Below are 18,577 nucleotides of genomic sequence, written 5' to 3' on the forward strand. Positions count from 1 at the left end.
ATTCATTTTATACACAACTGATTACAATGCTTTCTCAACGTCATGTTGCCATGTTGCCACTTTTGCAAATATATATAATAAGTAATAAATATTATTATTATTAAACAAATTAATTACGATATTATCAAATTTGATTTTTATAAAATTTTGAAGTGAATGACTTATCTTTCAGTCTTAATTTACAAATCTTGTAAATTGTAAGTCAGTAGTAGCATGAACTTACGTCGATTTTTGCGTTGTCTATGCCATTGAGATTTATGCAATTTAGTTATATGCTTCTTCTTCCGCCCTAAGCTCTTTTCATTTTTGACCGTGTGTACAATACTGATTTTTATTGGCTTTCCTCTTCAGATGCAGGCAGCTACAGTGACATGGTATTAGCACAATGTACAGAAGGAAATAAAAACTTCCGGCATTTTGCACTAATAAGAATCCTCACACTTCATATTTTCATAAAAATTATTATTCAGATATCACAAATCCTACTACACACTTCTCACAAAAAATATATTTTCTCCCTATGAGGACTAAAGACAGAGTCTATTAAATAATTGACAAAAAAATTGAATGAAATTTCCATCATTTGTCATTCACCTCCCGGCATAGAAAAATATATGTTTTCCGACACTTACAGCTGTTGCGCTAATGTTTATTATCATTGGATTAAACTTTTGCTGTAGCATGTGGGGCTTTTCCTTACATGTCTATGCTGTAAACAATTTGGGCTCTAGACTTTCTGTATTACAATGGAATTTATCATCATCTGGTTCATCTAAATCACGTTGTAAATCAGAAAATACTTCTGTTGGAATAGAATTTAAATGATCTAGTTGTTCAGGAACTGGAAAATTTAAACCATGTTCTACTAGTTGGATGGTGGACAGAAGGTTAGGGTAGCTTATTACCTTATTGTAACAGGATGCATATAGAGGTATACTGAACAAACTGTCACACAAATATCCGCACATAAATATATATTTCCACAGTAGTCATACACACGTACACAGCAAGAGACACAAATGCAGACTGCTATAATAACATGGCGGCTCGAATGTCCCATCTCAATCAAAGGTCATGTTGTTCATGGTCGATGTGGTCTATCAACGCCACACAGCCCCCCCATCCCCCACAGTATGGAGTACCCCAATCGGGTGCTGGCTGGAGATAGTGTGGGCGTTGATGTTGTTGGAGGTCGTACAAGATGGTAGACGCATGACCAGAACATTCTCCTCGACTGGGGCGGGGTGTGGAGGCAGAACGATGGGAGGCAGGTCCTCCTCAAAATCATTGAGCCAGCGAGGGTAGACGATGTGACAGTCGGCCCGTGAGGAGGCAGAATGGCGGATGGTGGGGTGTTGGTGTGGCAAGCCCGGATGCTAACCGAGCCATCTGGCATGATGAAGGTGTGGATTGTCATCGGGAAGTGCTCATGAGGGAGGATGAGGCTATGCACAACACGGACGTTTAGCTGGTCATTGGGTGGTGAGGTCATGGTGGCTGTAAGTAGAATTAGAACTCAGTCGTCGAGAGCTACAATTGAAATGTCGTCCATGTGGTGTGTGGTACGTTGCAGAGCAGGGTGACTATGGCAGAGGGTGTATCTGTAGTCGGTGAGGTAGCTGTGAACCTCGGACATGGAGTGGAGGTTGACGTATCTGAGAAACCTGCAAATGGCGACGGGGAGGCCTCAGGTGAAAAAATCGGCGTGGTGGCCTGAGAAGAAACGTTGTAAGGCTCTATGGTTGGAGATAGACTGGTCTGAGAGTCGTTAGAAGAATCTGATTGAGCCAGCGGGGGGGCTTTGGGGTCCACAAATGCTGGTTTGAGTCAGTGTAATGAAACAGTTTGGGGAGAGTCTTTGACAATGATGTCGAAAGTTCTATTGCCACACTGGAGGACTGTAAAGGGGCTGAGGTAAGGTGGTCGCAAAGGCTGTCGGACTGAATCGTCTCTCAGCATCACACGGGAGCAAGTGTTGAGAGCAGTTGGCATGTAAGTGTCCAGTGGGGATTGGCTGATAGGTGGGTGCAGGCGCGCATGTTTGAAGTGAGTGCGCATGCGACTTATGAAATCCGGGTGTGGGGGGGGGGGGGAATCTTCTGGTTCCTGAGGCCGAATGAGTTCCCCTGGTAGGACAGGGTTGTCCCTGAAAGCGAATTCTGAGATAGTTACCTGTAAGCCGGGCTTGAAAATTGAGCGGAGGCCAAGGAGCACCCATGGAAGGGCTTTGGATAAGAGGATGGTGCCACCATTCTACCAACCCATTGCTTTGTGGGTGGTAGGCTGTGGTATGAGATTTGTTCATGCCGCAGATGTTACATAAAATGGTGAAGAGGGAAGATTCAAACTGCTGACCATGGTGGATGGTGATGGTGGTCGGACAACTGAACCTAGCAATCCATGAGTAGATGAAACCCTTGGCCACAGTCTCGGCCGTGATGTTAGGTAGGGGCACTGCCTCTACCCAGTGGTACATGCAGTTTATTGTGGATAGAATGTATCTGTGGCGCTCTGACATTGGAAGAGTACCAATAAAATCGATATATACATGGTAAAATCATCCTGGGGGAATGTTGAACCTGCCCAGCGGTGGGGTAGGGTGGCGGCCGATTTTTGTTGCGTTGATAGGGGCAGCTTCATGCCCAGGTCCGACAGTCCCATTATATATATTTCCAAACAAAACACTGGGAGCAGAGCCATGTAGTGGCGCGGACGCCATGGTGAGTGAGGTTATGCAGCGTGTCAAAGGCCTGCTGGTGCAGGGTGGGTGGGAGCAATGGGCGTGAGGTACCGTTAGAAGAGTCGCGCCACACTTTGCCCACAAAACCGGGGAATTAAGCTTTGGTAAACGCAAGGGATGTTTGAGGGTCCACAACAAGAGCTTGAGATTTCTTGTCAGAGGCTTGTAGGGCAGCCAGGTTGGATAAGTCTATGATTCACAAAATAGTATTGATCCATGAGAAAAAATCTGCAGTGATGTTGCCCATGCCTTTGATTTAATGAATGACGGTTGTGAATTGGGAGAACAGATTAAAGTGGCGGGAACGCTGAGGGGGTGGGTCCTTGGAGGGGTTGCAGAAAGTGTCTGCGAGTGGTTTGTGATCTGTGAGGATGAAGAACGAGAGACCCTCCACGTCGGGGCAGAAGCGTTTGACAGCCTCATAGACCTCAAGGAGTTCTCTATCGAAAGTGGAATATTTCTTCTGAGCTGTTGATAGGTTTTTAGAGAAGAAATGAAGAGGGGAAACCATGTCTGCCTTGAATTGCTGTTGTACCGCTCCTACCACGATGTCACTGGCATCCCCAGTGATGAACAACTCAGCTGAGGGTTCAGGGTGGGCGAGCATCATGGCATGAGCTAAAGAAATATTTAGTGCATTGAAGGCCTCCAGCATAGGTGCAGTCCAGCAAACGAGTTTGAGTCCTGAAGTCTGTGTACCTAACAGCTAGTCTGTTAGTGGGGCCTAGCCTGCATGATGGCAGAAGAGGGTAGGTGATGGCGGTAGTAATTTAAGGTGCCCAGGAAATGTTGGAGTTCTTTGTAAGTAGCAGGGAGCGGCATTGACGTGATGGCCTGCACATGAGATTTGGGAGGCTGTATTCCGTCGGTGGAGATGGCATAACCCAAGAAAGAGACAGAAGGCTGGCGCAATTGGAATTTGTCTTTGTTGATCTCGACGCCGCTGGAGTTCAAGGTCTGGAGGACCATGGATAAATGATTTTTATTTTCCTCAGCCGACTTGCTGAAAATGAGTATGTTATCCAGATATGCAAAGAAAACTCGAACTGTCGTAAGATGTAGTCAATGAATCGCTGCCACATTTGCGCCACATTTTTCGGGCCGAATGGCATGAAGTTGTTTTGGAACAAACCAAGCAGCATGAAAATAGCTGTTTTGGGGATGTCTTCTGGCGATACGGGAATCTGGTGGTAGGCATGTTTACAGTCAATAACACTGAAGATTGTAGCGCCCGATAACATATGAGTGAAATCATGTCCGTTAAGTATGGGGTAATTGTCCATGACAGTACGAGCATTATACATCTCTAATCACCGCACATTCGGAAAGAACCGTCGTGTTTGAGAGCGAGGTGAATTGGTGAAGACCAGTCGCTATCTGTTGGTTGCAGGTTACATGCCTCCAAAAGTTCATTAATTTGTTGCTGGGCTGCACGCAACTTAATATGGTGGAGGCATCTAATCTTGTGCCTAATAGGAGGGCCAGCCATGGTAACTATCTTGTGCATCATTCTGTCAGTGACAGAAGAAACTGAGAACTGCTCACAAGACTGATCATTGTCCTGACGTGAAGTTTTTGGACGATTAGGGCAGGACGAGGACTAGCCTTTAGCACGAGTGGGAAAGGGCAGCCTGAAAGTTATATGCCTAGTATAAAGTGTGGCATGTGCTTGTGAGGAGAGGGCGGAAGCGTGTGCAGCACGGAGAGGGGCGGAACATGCGGTGAGTGCCTGCTGTCAACCTTGCACTTGATAACCAGCTTGGGCGAGACTGGCTTACGCTTTGCGCGTGAAACAGTGATGGACGCAGAGTCACGTGGCTGGCACGCAAGAGAGGAGGACTGTTTATCAATATGCAGGGCAGCTGCTTCCGCAATGTGCGTGGTCACATAGTGAGTTCGACTGTCATTAGAAGCACTGTTTGAAACAGAAGGCACTGAACATGGCGAGCATTGTCAGGGGTACAGAGTCTACCAGACACCAATCGTCACACGTAATTAATGTGTTTGGACTAACCTGATGAGTGTCCGAGCTGGCGTCGGCTGGAGAAGCTCCATTAGGTGGCGGAACTGTGGACTGCAGTTTTAGCAACGAGTTACGAGCTGCGACAAGCTCGTTGTAGGTGTGTGTGGTACGTTGTTTCAGCTCATCGTTGTCCCAGCGAAGTTGTGCTGCGAAGTCATATTCTGACATTAGATTAGTTACACAAGTCACAAAATCACCCGTGAGGGCGGAGCACTTGCGTACTAACTCATATGTCCTAAGAGAAGCAGAGTGGGGACCGTAAGTGTGGAAGCACAGTAACTGAGTGTTAGTGGGATGGTGTAACACTGAGCCCTGAACTACGTTCAGAGAGAGTTTTTAATGGGACAAAAAATCCGTATCGAGAATTTGTTCATCAATGTTGGCAATGTAGAAAGTCCATGGAAAACACAGAGAATGAAACAGGTGCACCGTAACTTTGACAGAGCGTGAGGTTTGTAATATTGATGCGTTGACAGTGCATAGAAGTGACATCGGTGAAAAGACAGGGGGAGCTATTGATATAGGTATGATAGACACGCCAACACCAGTGTCGACTAGGAAAGTGAGCCATGACGAAATGACAGTCACGTACAAATGACCACTCAGCAGGGTGGTCAAGTGGACGGAGTACAATGCATGAGGACGCCTGTGAGGTTCCCTGCAGGACACGGCATCTTTTAGGTCCTGCGGTCGGCGTTTGGATCCTGGCCAGGTAATCGGTACTTCTTAGTGTCCTCACTGAAAACCTTGTGGTACCAGCAGTATGGATGAGCCAGATGTGGTGGTGGTGGTGACTGTGGCAGCAGAGAAGCCTTGTCCTCTTCAATTTGTTCTGGCATGTATACCAGCATGTATGGTGCGTGGGCGATCTTGGAGTGCTTGGATGTTAGAGAGAGCGAGAAGATGCTGCCAGGTGATGTAGAAGGCACAGAGATGGAGCGAGCCCTACCCCTTCCAGCAGACAGCCGGTAAGTGGAAGCAGTTGTGCCAACTAGCGGTGAGTAGTGAGCTGGCTGGCGTTGTTGTAGCAATGAATACAGTTGATCTGTGATGCGGAGACGAGAGCCAATTGACTCGACGGAGTGTGGTAGCGGGTGGATCTGTAGCTCAGTACGCAGCTTGGCAGACCACAGAGTGACATCTGGCATGGTATGCTCACTCATAAGTAACCAACGGCGGTGCCAGAGTTGTGATGGGTTTCAATCCCCTGGGTGTTCCCTGTACAAGATGACTAATTCTTATGATGAGCAGGCGAGTCGTTCAATGATCATCTTCTTCATGAACTCGTATTTCGGTGGAGGTTGTGGCTAGAGTAGTAGATCGCAAGTTAAGTCTGAATGATCATGGAGGTGCGTGACAAGATACAGGAATTTAGAGTTGTCATTGGACATGTGAGGCAACCCGAAAACATGCTTGACAAGCAAAAACCGTGACACTGTGTTATACTTGTATAAAGGTGGCAGCATTGGCAGATGACTTGGAGGTAGGGATGAAGGTGGCTTCACTGTCTCTTGGAAAACCATCTGGTCCATGATGGGAGAGGCTATACAGCAGGCCGGCGCGGTAGGTGCAGGTGTGTTTCTGGTGATAATGTCCATAGCAACTGCAGGTGGCATTGTCCTTGATGTGTCATGAAAACACCACACGGCTGACACAGTCAGTACCATGAGAATGGGCAGGTGCGTGGTAGGGGCTGGGTTCCCATAAACTGGACCATAGGCTACAGGCACTGATCTGAATTGACCCACCTCGGAATTAATGCGGAAGGCTGGCACAGCAGACACAGGCAGTGCTTTGGGAGAGGGGAGCGGCTGAGCGGCCAGAACTGGGGCCCCCAGCGAGTGCTGAGGCAGATGGGGGTGGATTGGTAACTTGTATGACAAAAGTTTGACTTCTCCGCGCATGTTAAAGACAAGTCCCATGAGGTCAGACTATAAATGACCAGTGTAACTTGAGGAAAGTCACTTCGGTGTAGTAACATGCCATTGGAAGGCAAAACACTGAATAATGCACTCGAACCGACATGGTCGAAAACTTGAGCGACCAGTCTGGGGGTCACTATGGAGAATTGTGCGCACTAAAATGCCTTATATTAGTTTGCAAATTAGACCAAACTGGACCACATCATAGTTGATAGTGGCCGGGTGCGTTTTGTGGTAGTGGCAGCACTGCACACGGCACCACAGTAACTGTCATTGAAGCCCATAGAGAGTCAAATAAGTGTGTGAATGTAAATCGCTTTGAGATTTACACTATATATCAGTAGGTACACAGTTCTGAATATTGTTCACTTCAAACTTCACATATTGGCCAGCACAGTCTGGCGACACGAAACCCGAGTCCATGTGTTTGTGTTAGCGGCGTAGCACTCGACCATTGTAGAGGGACAAACTTTGAGGTTAATGTGGCTGGAGATCACGAATCTCTGTGGATTAACGTAGAACCGGTCATTGGCGAAGGGATGAAGAGGTCCGGCGATCGTTGTTGAGCTTCCAAATCTTCCAACAAAGCGTTGGGTGAGGCGGCCATGGCGACGTGCACATAACCTGTTCATGCTACAACACACAGCGCTGTAGACACGGAAGACGTGCAGACTTTGGGGTCACCAGTATGGGAACAGGATGCGTATAGAGGTATACTGAACAAACTGTCACACAAATATCTACACACAAATATATATTTCCACAGTAGCTGTACACATGCACACAGCAAGAGACATAAATGCAGACTGCTAGAATAACAAGGCAGCTGGAATGTCCAATCTCAGTGAAAGATCATGTTGTTCGTGGTCGATATGACCTACCTTGTTTTTAGAGTTATGACCAGTAATATCAACACTGCAAAAGTAGAAATCATCAGAATGATTTCTTCAATCCCTCCATATCAAAGGAACAGCAAATCTGAAGGCTTTTTTCTCCTTTTAGGACCATTTTCTCAGATCTTCAACACACACATAACATACCTTATGTGGCGCCCAAGATTTATCTTGATCACCAAGTTTAGATCCAAAGTATGATAGATAAACCTTTTTCACAAAGTCTGTAAGGTTTGTTTATTTTTTTTCATCACAAATTCACCACAAATATACCAAAAACTGTCAGCAGAGTTTTTACAACTAGTATTAGACATTGTACTAAGCAAATGTACAGGAAATGGGAAAATGAGGTTACATTGACAGTAAACAAAACACCATCTGTTAATCCGAAAATAAAATCGACCTTTTTTTGCCAGAAAATGTTTTTTAGCAGTGCTACCAATATCGTCTACATTGATTACATCTCCTTTTCAATTTATTTTGACTATATAAAAACTGTTAAACTCTTTAAAAATCTCTTAATTTAATAAATTTAACTGCAAAATGTGAAGAAATGGTGGGTGTTACAGTTTTTTAAGTATCATATTTGGATTTTGCACAGTAAAAAACGTAAGAATAAGGTATTTTCAGCAAAAAAGTTTTTGCATCATTGGCCTGTGTAATGATAACAGTTTCAAATATAATTACAGTTTCAAGTTAAATTAGAAATAATCTTCTGTTATTTTTATATATCAGTTCTACTTATGAAAAAGAGTGAGAATAATTTTGGCTTTTAGATTTGGGTTTGATCCCATTGAATTGTATCATAAGTTTAATATGAGCATCAGATTCTACAATATGTGAGAGAGATACTAACACTGATTAGTCCCATTGGACAATACAAATCCAGGAATATAGTCCTTATGCTTAGACCCGCATTAAGAATCTACAGTGTGGCACCATGTCAAACACTTAACGGTTTATGCCAATAAAACCACTAATACCGTAAATATAGACAGACAAAATCAATTGCTTTTCAGAGTCGATACAACCAATAATACAACAAATGCAGATAGTCAAAGTCAATCGTTTTTCATAAGACTAATAAAAAAGAAATAGTCACATAGACAAATGATTACCAAAGCAAAATAAGAGACTCCTTGCTGCCAGAAAGAAATTTCAAAAACAAAAGGCTGGGTGAAAATACAGCATAACAGATATCACCGATTACTGCAATAGCAAAAATGTAATATAACTAACATGAATCATGAAAATTACATGTCTCTTCCATGACAAATTATTTGTCAATACTACCTTAGCAACTGCAGCTATATAAACATACATTAAGCATACTGAAAAATTAACTTATTACAAAATAATGTATTGAAGTGTTGTTTCTTTTTCTGTGCAATTCTGACAAAGAAACTTTTCTGTGGCGGCTGTTTAATAGCTTTCTTTGATTTAGTTCACAAATTTTAAACTTTTCACGCTAATTGAGGCTGCAGAAGTATTGTCCTTCCCAAATGTACTTCTGACCAAAAGCAGTTTTAGTATGCTCAGTTAATGGTTTTGGTTAATCCTGCCTTTTGAGTTCTTGTGGTGATATTTCTATAGAAATTTTCATCCATTTCTTTATTTCTAACCAGTAAGTCAAATACCAGGTAGTAACATCTAAATGGCCGCTTTCTTGGACACATTTTATTTTATAACACTGTTGTGTATCAATTTATAATCTTCATAATTTTTATGTGAGTTGAGTAAAGTAGGCTTTAATTACAGAAAAAGTTTCACCTCTTCTGCACTCAAACTTTGCCAGCTAGAATTTTTGGAATGAACCAACAGTAGCATATGATCTCAGACCTACATCTTTAAGACACCCTGTATTGATTGTTATTTATATCAAAGTCTTGAAAAATAGCATATCTACATTATTTAATGGATGTTATTAAGCGCTGTATTCAGAAGTTCCTGTCATTAGATTAGATTAGATTTACTTTCATTCCAATTGGTCTGTAGTGAGGAGGTCCTCCAGGATGTAGAACATGTTAGAAAAACAACAATACATGACAAATATTTACAACTCAAACAAATAAGCTAATGTACAATTCCACAGGTCCCAAGTGGCATGGTACTCATTTTTTAATGAACACTATATGAAATAATCATTTTACAAATACTAATGCATTGAATTTAAAATAAAAAAGTTTTTTTTATTTATTTATAAGGTAATAAACGTGTAATACAAGTACTAAATACTTATTTACAATAAACACATTACTGCACTGAAATTGTGCAGAAGTTATATTGTACATATATATATATATATATATATATATATATATATATATGTGTGTGTGTGTGTGTGTGTGTGTGTGTGTGTGTGTGTGTGTGTGTGTGTGTGTGTGTGTGTGTGTATATATATATGTATACACACAAATCAGTTGGTTCTACTGAGAAACTCATCAATGGAGTAGAAGGAGTTGGTCACCAATAAATTCTTTAGGCTTCTCTTAAACTGAATTTCATTGGTTGTCAAGCTTTTTATGGCTGCTGGCAAGTTATTGAAGATGTGTGTTCCTGAATAAAGTACACCTTTTTGTACAAGACTAACTGACTTTAAATTCTTATGAAGATTATTCTTATTTCTAGTATTGATTCCATAGATTGATCTGTTGGTTTGAAATCATCATCATCATCCTCATCATCATTTAAGACTGATTATGCCTTTCAGCGTTCAGTGTGGAGCATAGCACCCCTTATACAGTTCCTCCATGATCCCCTATTCAGTGCTAACATTGGTGCCTCTTCTGATGTTAAACCTATTACTTCAAAATCATTCTTAACCGAATCCAGGTACCTTCTCCTCAGTCTGTCCCGACTCCTCCTACCCTCTACTGCTGAATCCATGAGTCTCTCGGGTAACCTTGCTTCTCCCATGCGTGTAACATGACCCCACCATCTAAGCCTGTTCGCCCTGACTGCTACATCTATAGAGTTCATTCCCAGTTTTTCTTTGATTTCCTCATTGTGGACACCCTCCTGCCCTTGTTCCCATCTACTAGTACCTGCAATCATCCTAGCTACTTTCATATCCGTAACCTCAACCTTGTTGATAAGGTAACCTGAATCCACCCAGCTTTCGCTCCCATACAACAAAGTTGGTCGAAAGATTGAACGGTGCACAGATAACTTTGTCTTGGTACTAACTTCCTTCTTGCAGAAGAGAGTAGATCGTAGCTGAGCGCTCAGTGCATTAGCTTTGCTACACCTCGCTTCCAGTTCTTTCAGTATGTTGCCATCCTGTGAGAATATGCATCCTAAGTACTTGAAACCATCCACCTGTTCTAACTTTGTCCCTCCTATTTGGCACTCAATCCGTTTATATTTCTTTCCCACTGACATTACTTTCGTTTTGGAGATGCTAATCTTCATACCATAGTCCTTACATTTCTGATCTAGCTCTGAAATATTACTTTGCAAACTTTCAATCGAATCTGCCATCACAACTAGGTCATCCGCATATGCAAGACTGCTTATTTTGTGTTCACATATCTTAATCTCACCCAGATAGTCTATTGTTTTCAACATATGATCCATAAATAATATGAACAACCGTGGAGACAGGTTGCAGCCTTGTCTTACCCCTGAAACTACTCTGAACCAAGAACTCAATTTACCGTCAATTCTAACTGCTGCCTGACTATCCATGTAAAGACCTTCAGTTGCTTGCAAAAGTTTGCCTCCTATTCCATAATCTTGTAGAACAGACAATAACTTCCTTCTAGGAACCCGGTCATATGCCTTTTCTAGATCTATAAAACATAGATACAATTCCCTGTTCCAGTCATAACACTTCTCCATTATTTGCCATAAGCTAAAGATCTGGTCCTGACAACCTCTAAGAGGCCTAAACCCACACTGATTTTCATCCAATTGATCCTCAACTAAAACTCGCACTTTCCTTTCAACAATACCTGAGAAGATTTTACCCACAACGCTGATTAAAGAGATACCTTTGTAGTTGTTACAATCTTTTCTGTTTCCATGTTTAAAGATTGGTGTGATTACTGCTTTTGTCCAGTCTGATGGAACCTGTCCCGACTCCCAGGCCATTTCAATTATCCTGTGTAGCCATTTAAGACCTGACATTCCACTGTATTTGATGAGTTCCGACTTAATTTCATCCACCCCAGCCGCTTTATTGCACTGCAATCTATTGACCATTTTTTCCACTTCCTCAAATGTGATCCTATTTCCATCATCATTCCTATCCCATTCTAGCTCGAAATCTAAAACATTACTGATCGCATTTTCACCTACATTGAGCAACTCTTCAAAATATTCCCTCCATCTGCCCAAGGCATCCACAGGATTCACCAGCAGTTTTCCTGATCTGTCCAAAATACTTGTCATTTCCATCTTACCTCCCTTTCGAAGACTGCTAATTACACTCCAGAATGGTTTTCCAGCAGCTTGACCCATAGTCTCCAACCTGTTTCCAAAGTCTTCCCACGATTTCTTCTTGGATGCTGCAATTATCTGTTTGGCTTTGTTTCTTTCTTCAACATAACTTTCTCTGTCTACCTGGGTTCTGGTATGTAGCCATTTTTGATACGCCTTCTTTTTCCTTTTACAGGCTGCCTTGACTGTATCATTCCACCAAGCTGTTTGCTTCATCCTACTTTTACACACTACTGTTCCAAGACATTCTATAGCCACTTCTAGTACTGTGTCCCTGTACCTTGTCCATTCCTTTTCCAATGACTGTAATTGACTACATTCAACTAACTGGTACCTTTCTGAGATCGCTGTTATGTACTTGTGCCTGATTTCCTTATCCTGAAGTTTCTCCACTCTTATCCTCCTACATATGGACCTGACCTCCTGCACTTTCGGCCTCACAATCCCAATTTCACTGCAGATTAAATAATGATCAGTGTCATCAAAGAATCCCCTGAATACACGTGTTTCCCTCACAGCCTTCCTGAATTCCTGATCTGTTACTATATAGTCAATGACAGATCTGGTTCCCCTGCCTTCCCAAGTATACTGGTGAATGTTCTTATGTTTAAAAAAGGAGTTTGTGATTACTAAGCCCATACTGGCACAGAAATCCAAGAGTTGTTTCCCGTTCCTGTTGGCCTCCATATCCTCTCCAAATTTACCCATAACTTTTTCATACCCTTCTGTTCGATTTCCAATCCTGGCGTTAAAATCACCCATGAGCAGAACACTGTCCTTGTCCTTTACTCTAACAACTATATCACTGAGTGCCTCATAAAAACTATCCATCTTATTTTGATCTGTCCCTTCACAATGCGAATATACTGACACAATCCTAATTTTCTTGCTAGACACTGTCAAATCTATCCACTTCAGTCGTTCGTTTACATACCTTATTGCAACTACACTGGGTTCCATTTCTTTCCTGATGTAAAGCCCTACACCCCATTGTGCTATTCCTGCCTTGACTCCTGACAGGTAGACCTTGTATTCTCCCACTTCCTCTTCTTTCTCACCCCTTACCCGAATGTCACTAACAGCTAAAACGTCCAGCCCCATCTTACTTGCAGCCTCTGCCAGCTCTACCTTCTTCCCAGAGTAGCCCCCATTGATATTAATAGCTCCCCATCTCATTACCATTTGTTTGCCAAGTCGTATCTTAGGAGTCCCTGGTTTGTCAGTTAGAGGTGGGACTCAGTCACCTCCAAAGGTCCGAGGCATTTTGCTCTGATTGTTGCCAGCATCATATTTAAAATACCAGGGAAGCAGGTTGCTAGCCTTACTTGCCCCGAGTCCCATTGAGTTTTATCCCTAACGGCTGAGGGACTAACCGGTGGATTTGGTAGCCTTTGCCGTATGAGCACAAAGGTGACCACGACTCAGAATATGTCCGGTTTGGAAAAAGTGATATATTTTTAATGACAAATTTCATTAAGGAATAAATATATTGGGAAGCAGTAGGTAGTATCCCTAGCTCCCTGAACAGGCTTCTGCAAGATGTTCTTGCGTTCACACCACATATAACTCTTACTGCACATTTTTGTGCCCAGAAAACTTTAGCTTGGCTTGATGAATTACCCCAAAAAATAATCCCATATGACATTATGGAATGAAAGTAAGTATAGTATGCCAGCTTTTTCATTTTTATATCTCTTATGTCTGACACAATTCATATTGCAAATAGAGATATGTTAAGACACTTCAGCAATTCTGCTGTGTGCTCCTCCCAGTTGAATTTATTATCAAGCTGTAATCCCAATAAATTAACACTGTCCACTTCTTCTATCTGCTTGTCATCGTATGTAAAGGATATGCTCATGGAACATTCTTTACAAGTTCTGAACTGCGTATAGTGTGTTATTTCAAAGTTTAGTGACAAAGAATTGGCTATGAACCAGTGATTAATGTCTACAAATATTTTATTAGCCGATCTTTCTAACACTACACTTCATTTGCTATTTATTGCAAATCTTGTATCACTGGCAAACAAAACGTTCTTGGCATCTGGTAATGTTACTGATGAAAGGTCATTGACATACACAAGGAAAAGTAAGGGACCAAAAACGAAACCCTGTTGGACCCCTCATGTAATTAGTTCCCAGTTGGATGATGCCTGACAGCGTAATACATGTCCCTTTCCTAATAACACCATTTGTTTCCTGCCAGAGATATAAAATTTGAACCATTTTGCAGCATTTCCTATTACACCATTATAGTCTAATTTACTTAAAAGGATATTGCGATTTACACAGTCAAATGCCTTTGACAGATCACAAAATATACAAGTTGCCTGTAATTTTTTGTCTAATGAATTAAGCTCATTTTCACTGTAAGCATAGATAGCCTTCTCAATATCAGAACCCTTTAGGAATCTGAACTGTGACTTTGACAGTTTGTTATTTGAGGTATGATGGTTATCAAGGCGATTGTACATTACGTTTTCTAAAATTTTTGAGAATGCTGACAAAGTGAAATTGGACGGAAATTTGATGCTATTTCTGTATCTCCCTTCTTAAACAGTGGCTTAACTTTTCAACCATTCAGGGAATATTCCATTGATAAATGACTGGTTACACAGATAGCTTAATATGTTACTTAACTCAGAATCACATTCTTTAATTAACTTTGTTGATATTTCATCATACCCACTAGATGTTTCTGATTCTAATGATTTTATGATGGATATTGTTTCTGCTGGAGTAGTGAGGGTCAAATTCATATTATGGAAGTTTCTTGAAATGTCTGGTCTGAGGTATTCCATAGCAGTATCTACAGAACCTGACAATCCCATCTTGTGAATAACAGGTATAAAATGTTTGTTAAAAAGTTCTGCAACACTATACATGTCTGTCACCAATGTATCATTTACTCTTAATGCTATTTGTCCCTCTTCATGTCTGGATCTACTGGTCTCCTCCTTCACTATATCCCATATAATTAATATAAATATAAATATTACTTAATCTATTATAAATATAGGCATTTTTGTTTCAAATTTAGTTTTCAGTAAATTAGTTGAAAACTATTAGAGGTGGATTAATGAGGTCAAGTAGTTAAAGTTTTTATACCAAACTGAAGTGTCATATGAATTTTTATCTTCCTGAGTTTAATATTGAGCACATTCAATTTTTCGTAAAAATGCCAATTGTGACCAAAAAGTTGAAACTTCTAACAGTTGATTTTGACATACATTTGCACATTCTGACCAATTTCTTGGTTTTCTAGATTTCTTATTTAGTGCCACTTGTTTTTTTTTATTTAAAACAGTGTGTTTAGGGAACATATTCATCCGAGTAGGCTACTCTGAGATTTGAACATTAATATACTGAAGCATATGTTGACAAAGTTTGGAAAAGCTACCTTAATTTTTAATTTTGTCCTTAGATTATGGTGCAATACTTGTATGCTACACACAGGTCTGTTATGATGACGTGGCACTGGTAGCAGTGAACTGGTTTAAGATCTGGCACACTCTCTCATCTCTGTATCTCCCAAATTATACATGATATATATATATCACACACATTGTTATTGGTGTTTTGCCCTTAAAGAGCGCAGTTAGACTAAACTACATGGCCAGTTCCTTTTGCTACCTTTCTTGCTGCCCATACTTCCCTCATTCACTCGCTGTGTTTCTGTTTTCAGTCCTCTGTCCAAGCTTCTTGTCAATTCATGTCTCTGGCTTCATCTTGGTTGCCTTTTTGGTTGCCCATATTTATTTCATCTTCCGGCTGTGATCTTGTTTGCGTTCTTCAGTCCATTTTACGCCTATTGGTTTGTCACAGTATATCTCATGCAGTTTACTTTTCTTAATGATGTTTCTGAATTTTATTCTGTAGTTTATTGTGTCTGGTGTGATATTGAGTTGGTTCAGGTCGTTTTTTACCTCTGCCACCCATTTGTTGTTTCTAGTAGCTACCCAGTCAAAGATCTGTTTGGTCAGTCAGCGTGATTGCATTCTGTATAGGTGTCCATAGAATTGTAGTCTGCATTTTCTATTCTTTTCTATGATTGTCTCTGTACGTTCGTATAGTTCCTCTGTAGGCCTCTTGATCCATATTCCATTGTTCTTAGTTGCGCCAAATATTTTCCTAAGTATTTTCCATTCTTCTTTTTCTAGTTGTCTGATACGTGTATACGCTAGGATTAGTGTTATCTCTCCTGCATACACTGCTTCACGGAGCACCACGGTGTCGTAGTGGTGTAATTTGGCTTTTTGTGACATAGACTTATTGTTGTAATGATTTCACACTGCTTTGTATGCCTTGTCCAGTTTAGTTTTTCTTTCTTCGTTGGAGTCTCTGTTATGTCCGCTTAATTGTAGTGTTTCACTCAGGTGTTTGAAGTTTGCCATTTTGTAAGTTCAGAGATGAGAGTTTCTTTATGTTCATAAACTGTGTCTTTTTGTAAGAGATCTGTAGTCCAGTTTTCTAAGCGATTTCCTGTAGTTTTCAATAGCTTCTTTTGTTTCGTTTATGCCTTTCGTGACAATCGCCAAATCGTCTGCAGGCATTTAATCTGTAAATTTCCTAACGTTATCCCCTGTTGTGATATTTCCCATTCTTTTATTACCTTATCTAACACTTGATTGAAAAGGAGAGGTGAAAGGCCATCACCTTGTCGGACACCTGTGAGAATTTCAAACAGCTCTGATACTTCCCCACAGAACTTTACTTTGGGGGTCGTCTTGGTCAAGTTTCGCTCTATGATAGTTTGTGCTTTGTTGTCTACTTTGTATTCAGCTAGAATTTTGAAGAGAGTTTTCCGGTCTATAGAGTCCTATGCCTTTTTGAAGCTGACAGTGGTAATGATCAAGTTGTGTTTGTATTGTAAAATCATTTTCGGGTTCCAAATTTATTCCACACAAGGCTGCCCTTTACAGAAGCCTGCCTGATATTCCCCAATCAAGTGGTTGCTCTGGCATTCCAGTCTGTTTAGTAAAGCTTTAGAGACCATCTTGTATGTGATCGGTAGTAGGGATATTCCTCTGTAGTTGTTTGGTTGCGTCTTGTCACCTTTTTTGTGTAGTGGGTGTATCAGGGCAGTTTTCCAGTCATCAGGAATTTTCATGGTTTCCCAGATATCTTCCAAGATACTGTGGATGTCTTTGGTGAGTTCTGGGTCTTGTAGCTTCCAGATTTCCGCGATGATGCCGTCTTCTCCTGGTGCTATACGTTTTGAGTAACTTGGTTAATTCTTTAACTTCTTTTAGAGTTGGAGGTTCACTATCTGGATTGTACGTGCTCGCTTCTGTCATCAGCTCTTCCATAGGGGGGTCCATGTCGAATAGTTTTTCGAAGTACTTTGCCACAATGCCACAATTGTGTTTGGTACTGAATTCTAGGGTTCCATACTGTCTTCTGAAGCACAAGTTTGGTGGTTGACATCCAGTCATATTTTTTCTGAACGTGCGCTAGAAGTTTCTTGTGTTGTTCTTTGTGAAGTCTGATTCAATGCCCATCAGTCGCCATTTATCATACTGTCGTTTTCCACTGCAAATGATTTTGCTTCATTGTTTCTGTGTTCTCAGGAAGTTCATCCAATTCTCTGGGGATTTATGGCTACTAAATTTTTTCCTTGCACTGATTTGTTGGTCAATAGCTTGGTCACATGTGTGGTTCCACCAACGGTGTTTCCTTGTGTGTAGTGCTTGTGCTAGTTTCATGCCCTCGTGGATTGTTCCTGAAAGTTGTGTCCAGTCTGTCACTTTCTCCATTTTAATTTAGTCTAATATTTGTGTCGGGTTTAAAGTAAGGTATTCTGGATCTCGTCTAACTTCTTCTGGAGCTTTTTCTTGGGCAAAAGACGAATCCTGACCTGTAGTAGGTGGTGGTCTGAGTCGAAGTAGCCTGTACGTGTGTGTATGTTCAAAACTTCTTTGTGTGAGTCTTTCTGGACTATTATGTGGTCGATTTGTAGTTCTTGCTTTCCTCTGGGGAATTTCCATGTGGTAAGTTTCCGTGTTGTCTTCTCGAATTTTGTTGATATAATGGCATGGTTGTGGCTTTTGCAAAAGACTATCATGAGATTTCGATTTTTCTCTGTGTCCTTGTGTGGAGTGTTTTCCTGTGGTATATCTGTGTTCCTTTTCTTTTCTGAGTTTAGCGTTGAAGTCTCCCAGTATTATTTTGACTCTATGTGCAGGAATTTTCATGATAGTTTCTTCCATTGCCGTCCAGAAGTCATCAATTTCGTCCGAGTTTTTCCTATTGTAGTCATTAGTCAGTGTATGTGCGTTGATTATTAGTGGCGTAGCGTGAGGGGAGACTTCGAGACTTTGTCTCCCCTGTATTTGTGCTTAAAAAAGATGCAATAGTAACTCATAACAAAAATATAAATAACTTTCTGCTAAGAGCTCTAAATGTGCGAAGACATCAGTCTTGTAGCCCGCACCGCGCCCTGAGTATTGGCACAGTCTAACATAACAGTCACGACACTGCTGTAAAAGTTGTTACCGTTTGAGAGGTGGAGCGACACTAGTGCTCCAAGCGGCAAGTAAGGTGAACATGAGATGCAT

The 18,577-nt window shown here is 41.3% G+C and overlaps 1 protein-coding gene across 1 annotated transcript; it reads right to left on the bottom strand.

The window, feature by feature from the left end:
- Positions 1-8,900: 8,900 nt before the first annotated feature.
- Positions 8,901-17,776, bottom strand: LOC126118019 (craniofacial development protein 2-like). The gene is made up of 3 exons (XM_049915045.1): positions 17,689-17,776; positions 12,439-13,229; positions 8,901-9,011 (listed from the first exon to the last, which is right to left on the bottom strand). Exons 1-3 carry the CDS (start codon positions 17,774-17,776, stop codon positions 8,901-8,903), a joined length of 990 nt encoding a protein of 329 aa, XP_049771002.1.
- Between the last annotated feature and the right edge of the window lie 801 nt (positions 17,777-18,577).

The sequence above is a fragment of the Schistocerca cancellata genome, chromosome 1 (genome assembly GCF_023864275.1).
Source record: "Schistocerca cancellata isolate TAMUIC-IGC-003103 chromosome 1, iqSchCanc2.1, whole genome shotgun sequence".
In the NCBI taxonomy this organism is placed as follows: domain Eukaryota; kingdom Metazoa; phylum Arthropoda; class Insecta; order Orthoptera; family Acrididae; genus Schistocerca; species Schistocerca cancellata.

Coding starts and splice junctions, on each gene's coding strand:
- LOC126118019 (XM_049915045.1), bottom strand. CDS start 17,776: ATGGAGAAAGTGACAGACTGGACACAACTTTCAGGAACAATCCACGAG. Junction 13,230..17,688: donor ACTACACACAAGGAAACACC/GTTGGTGGAACC, acceptor CTGACAAACCAG/GGACTCCTAAGATACGACTT. Junction 9,012..12,438: donor TGAGGCCGAAAGTGCAGGAG/GTCAGGTCCATA, acceptor ACTAAATCAAAG/AAAGCTATTAAACAGCCGCC.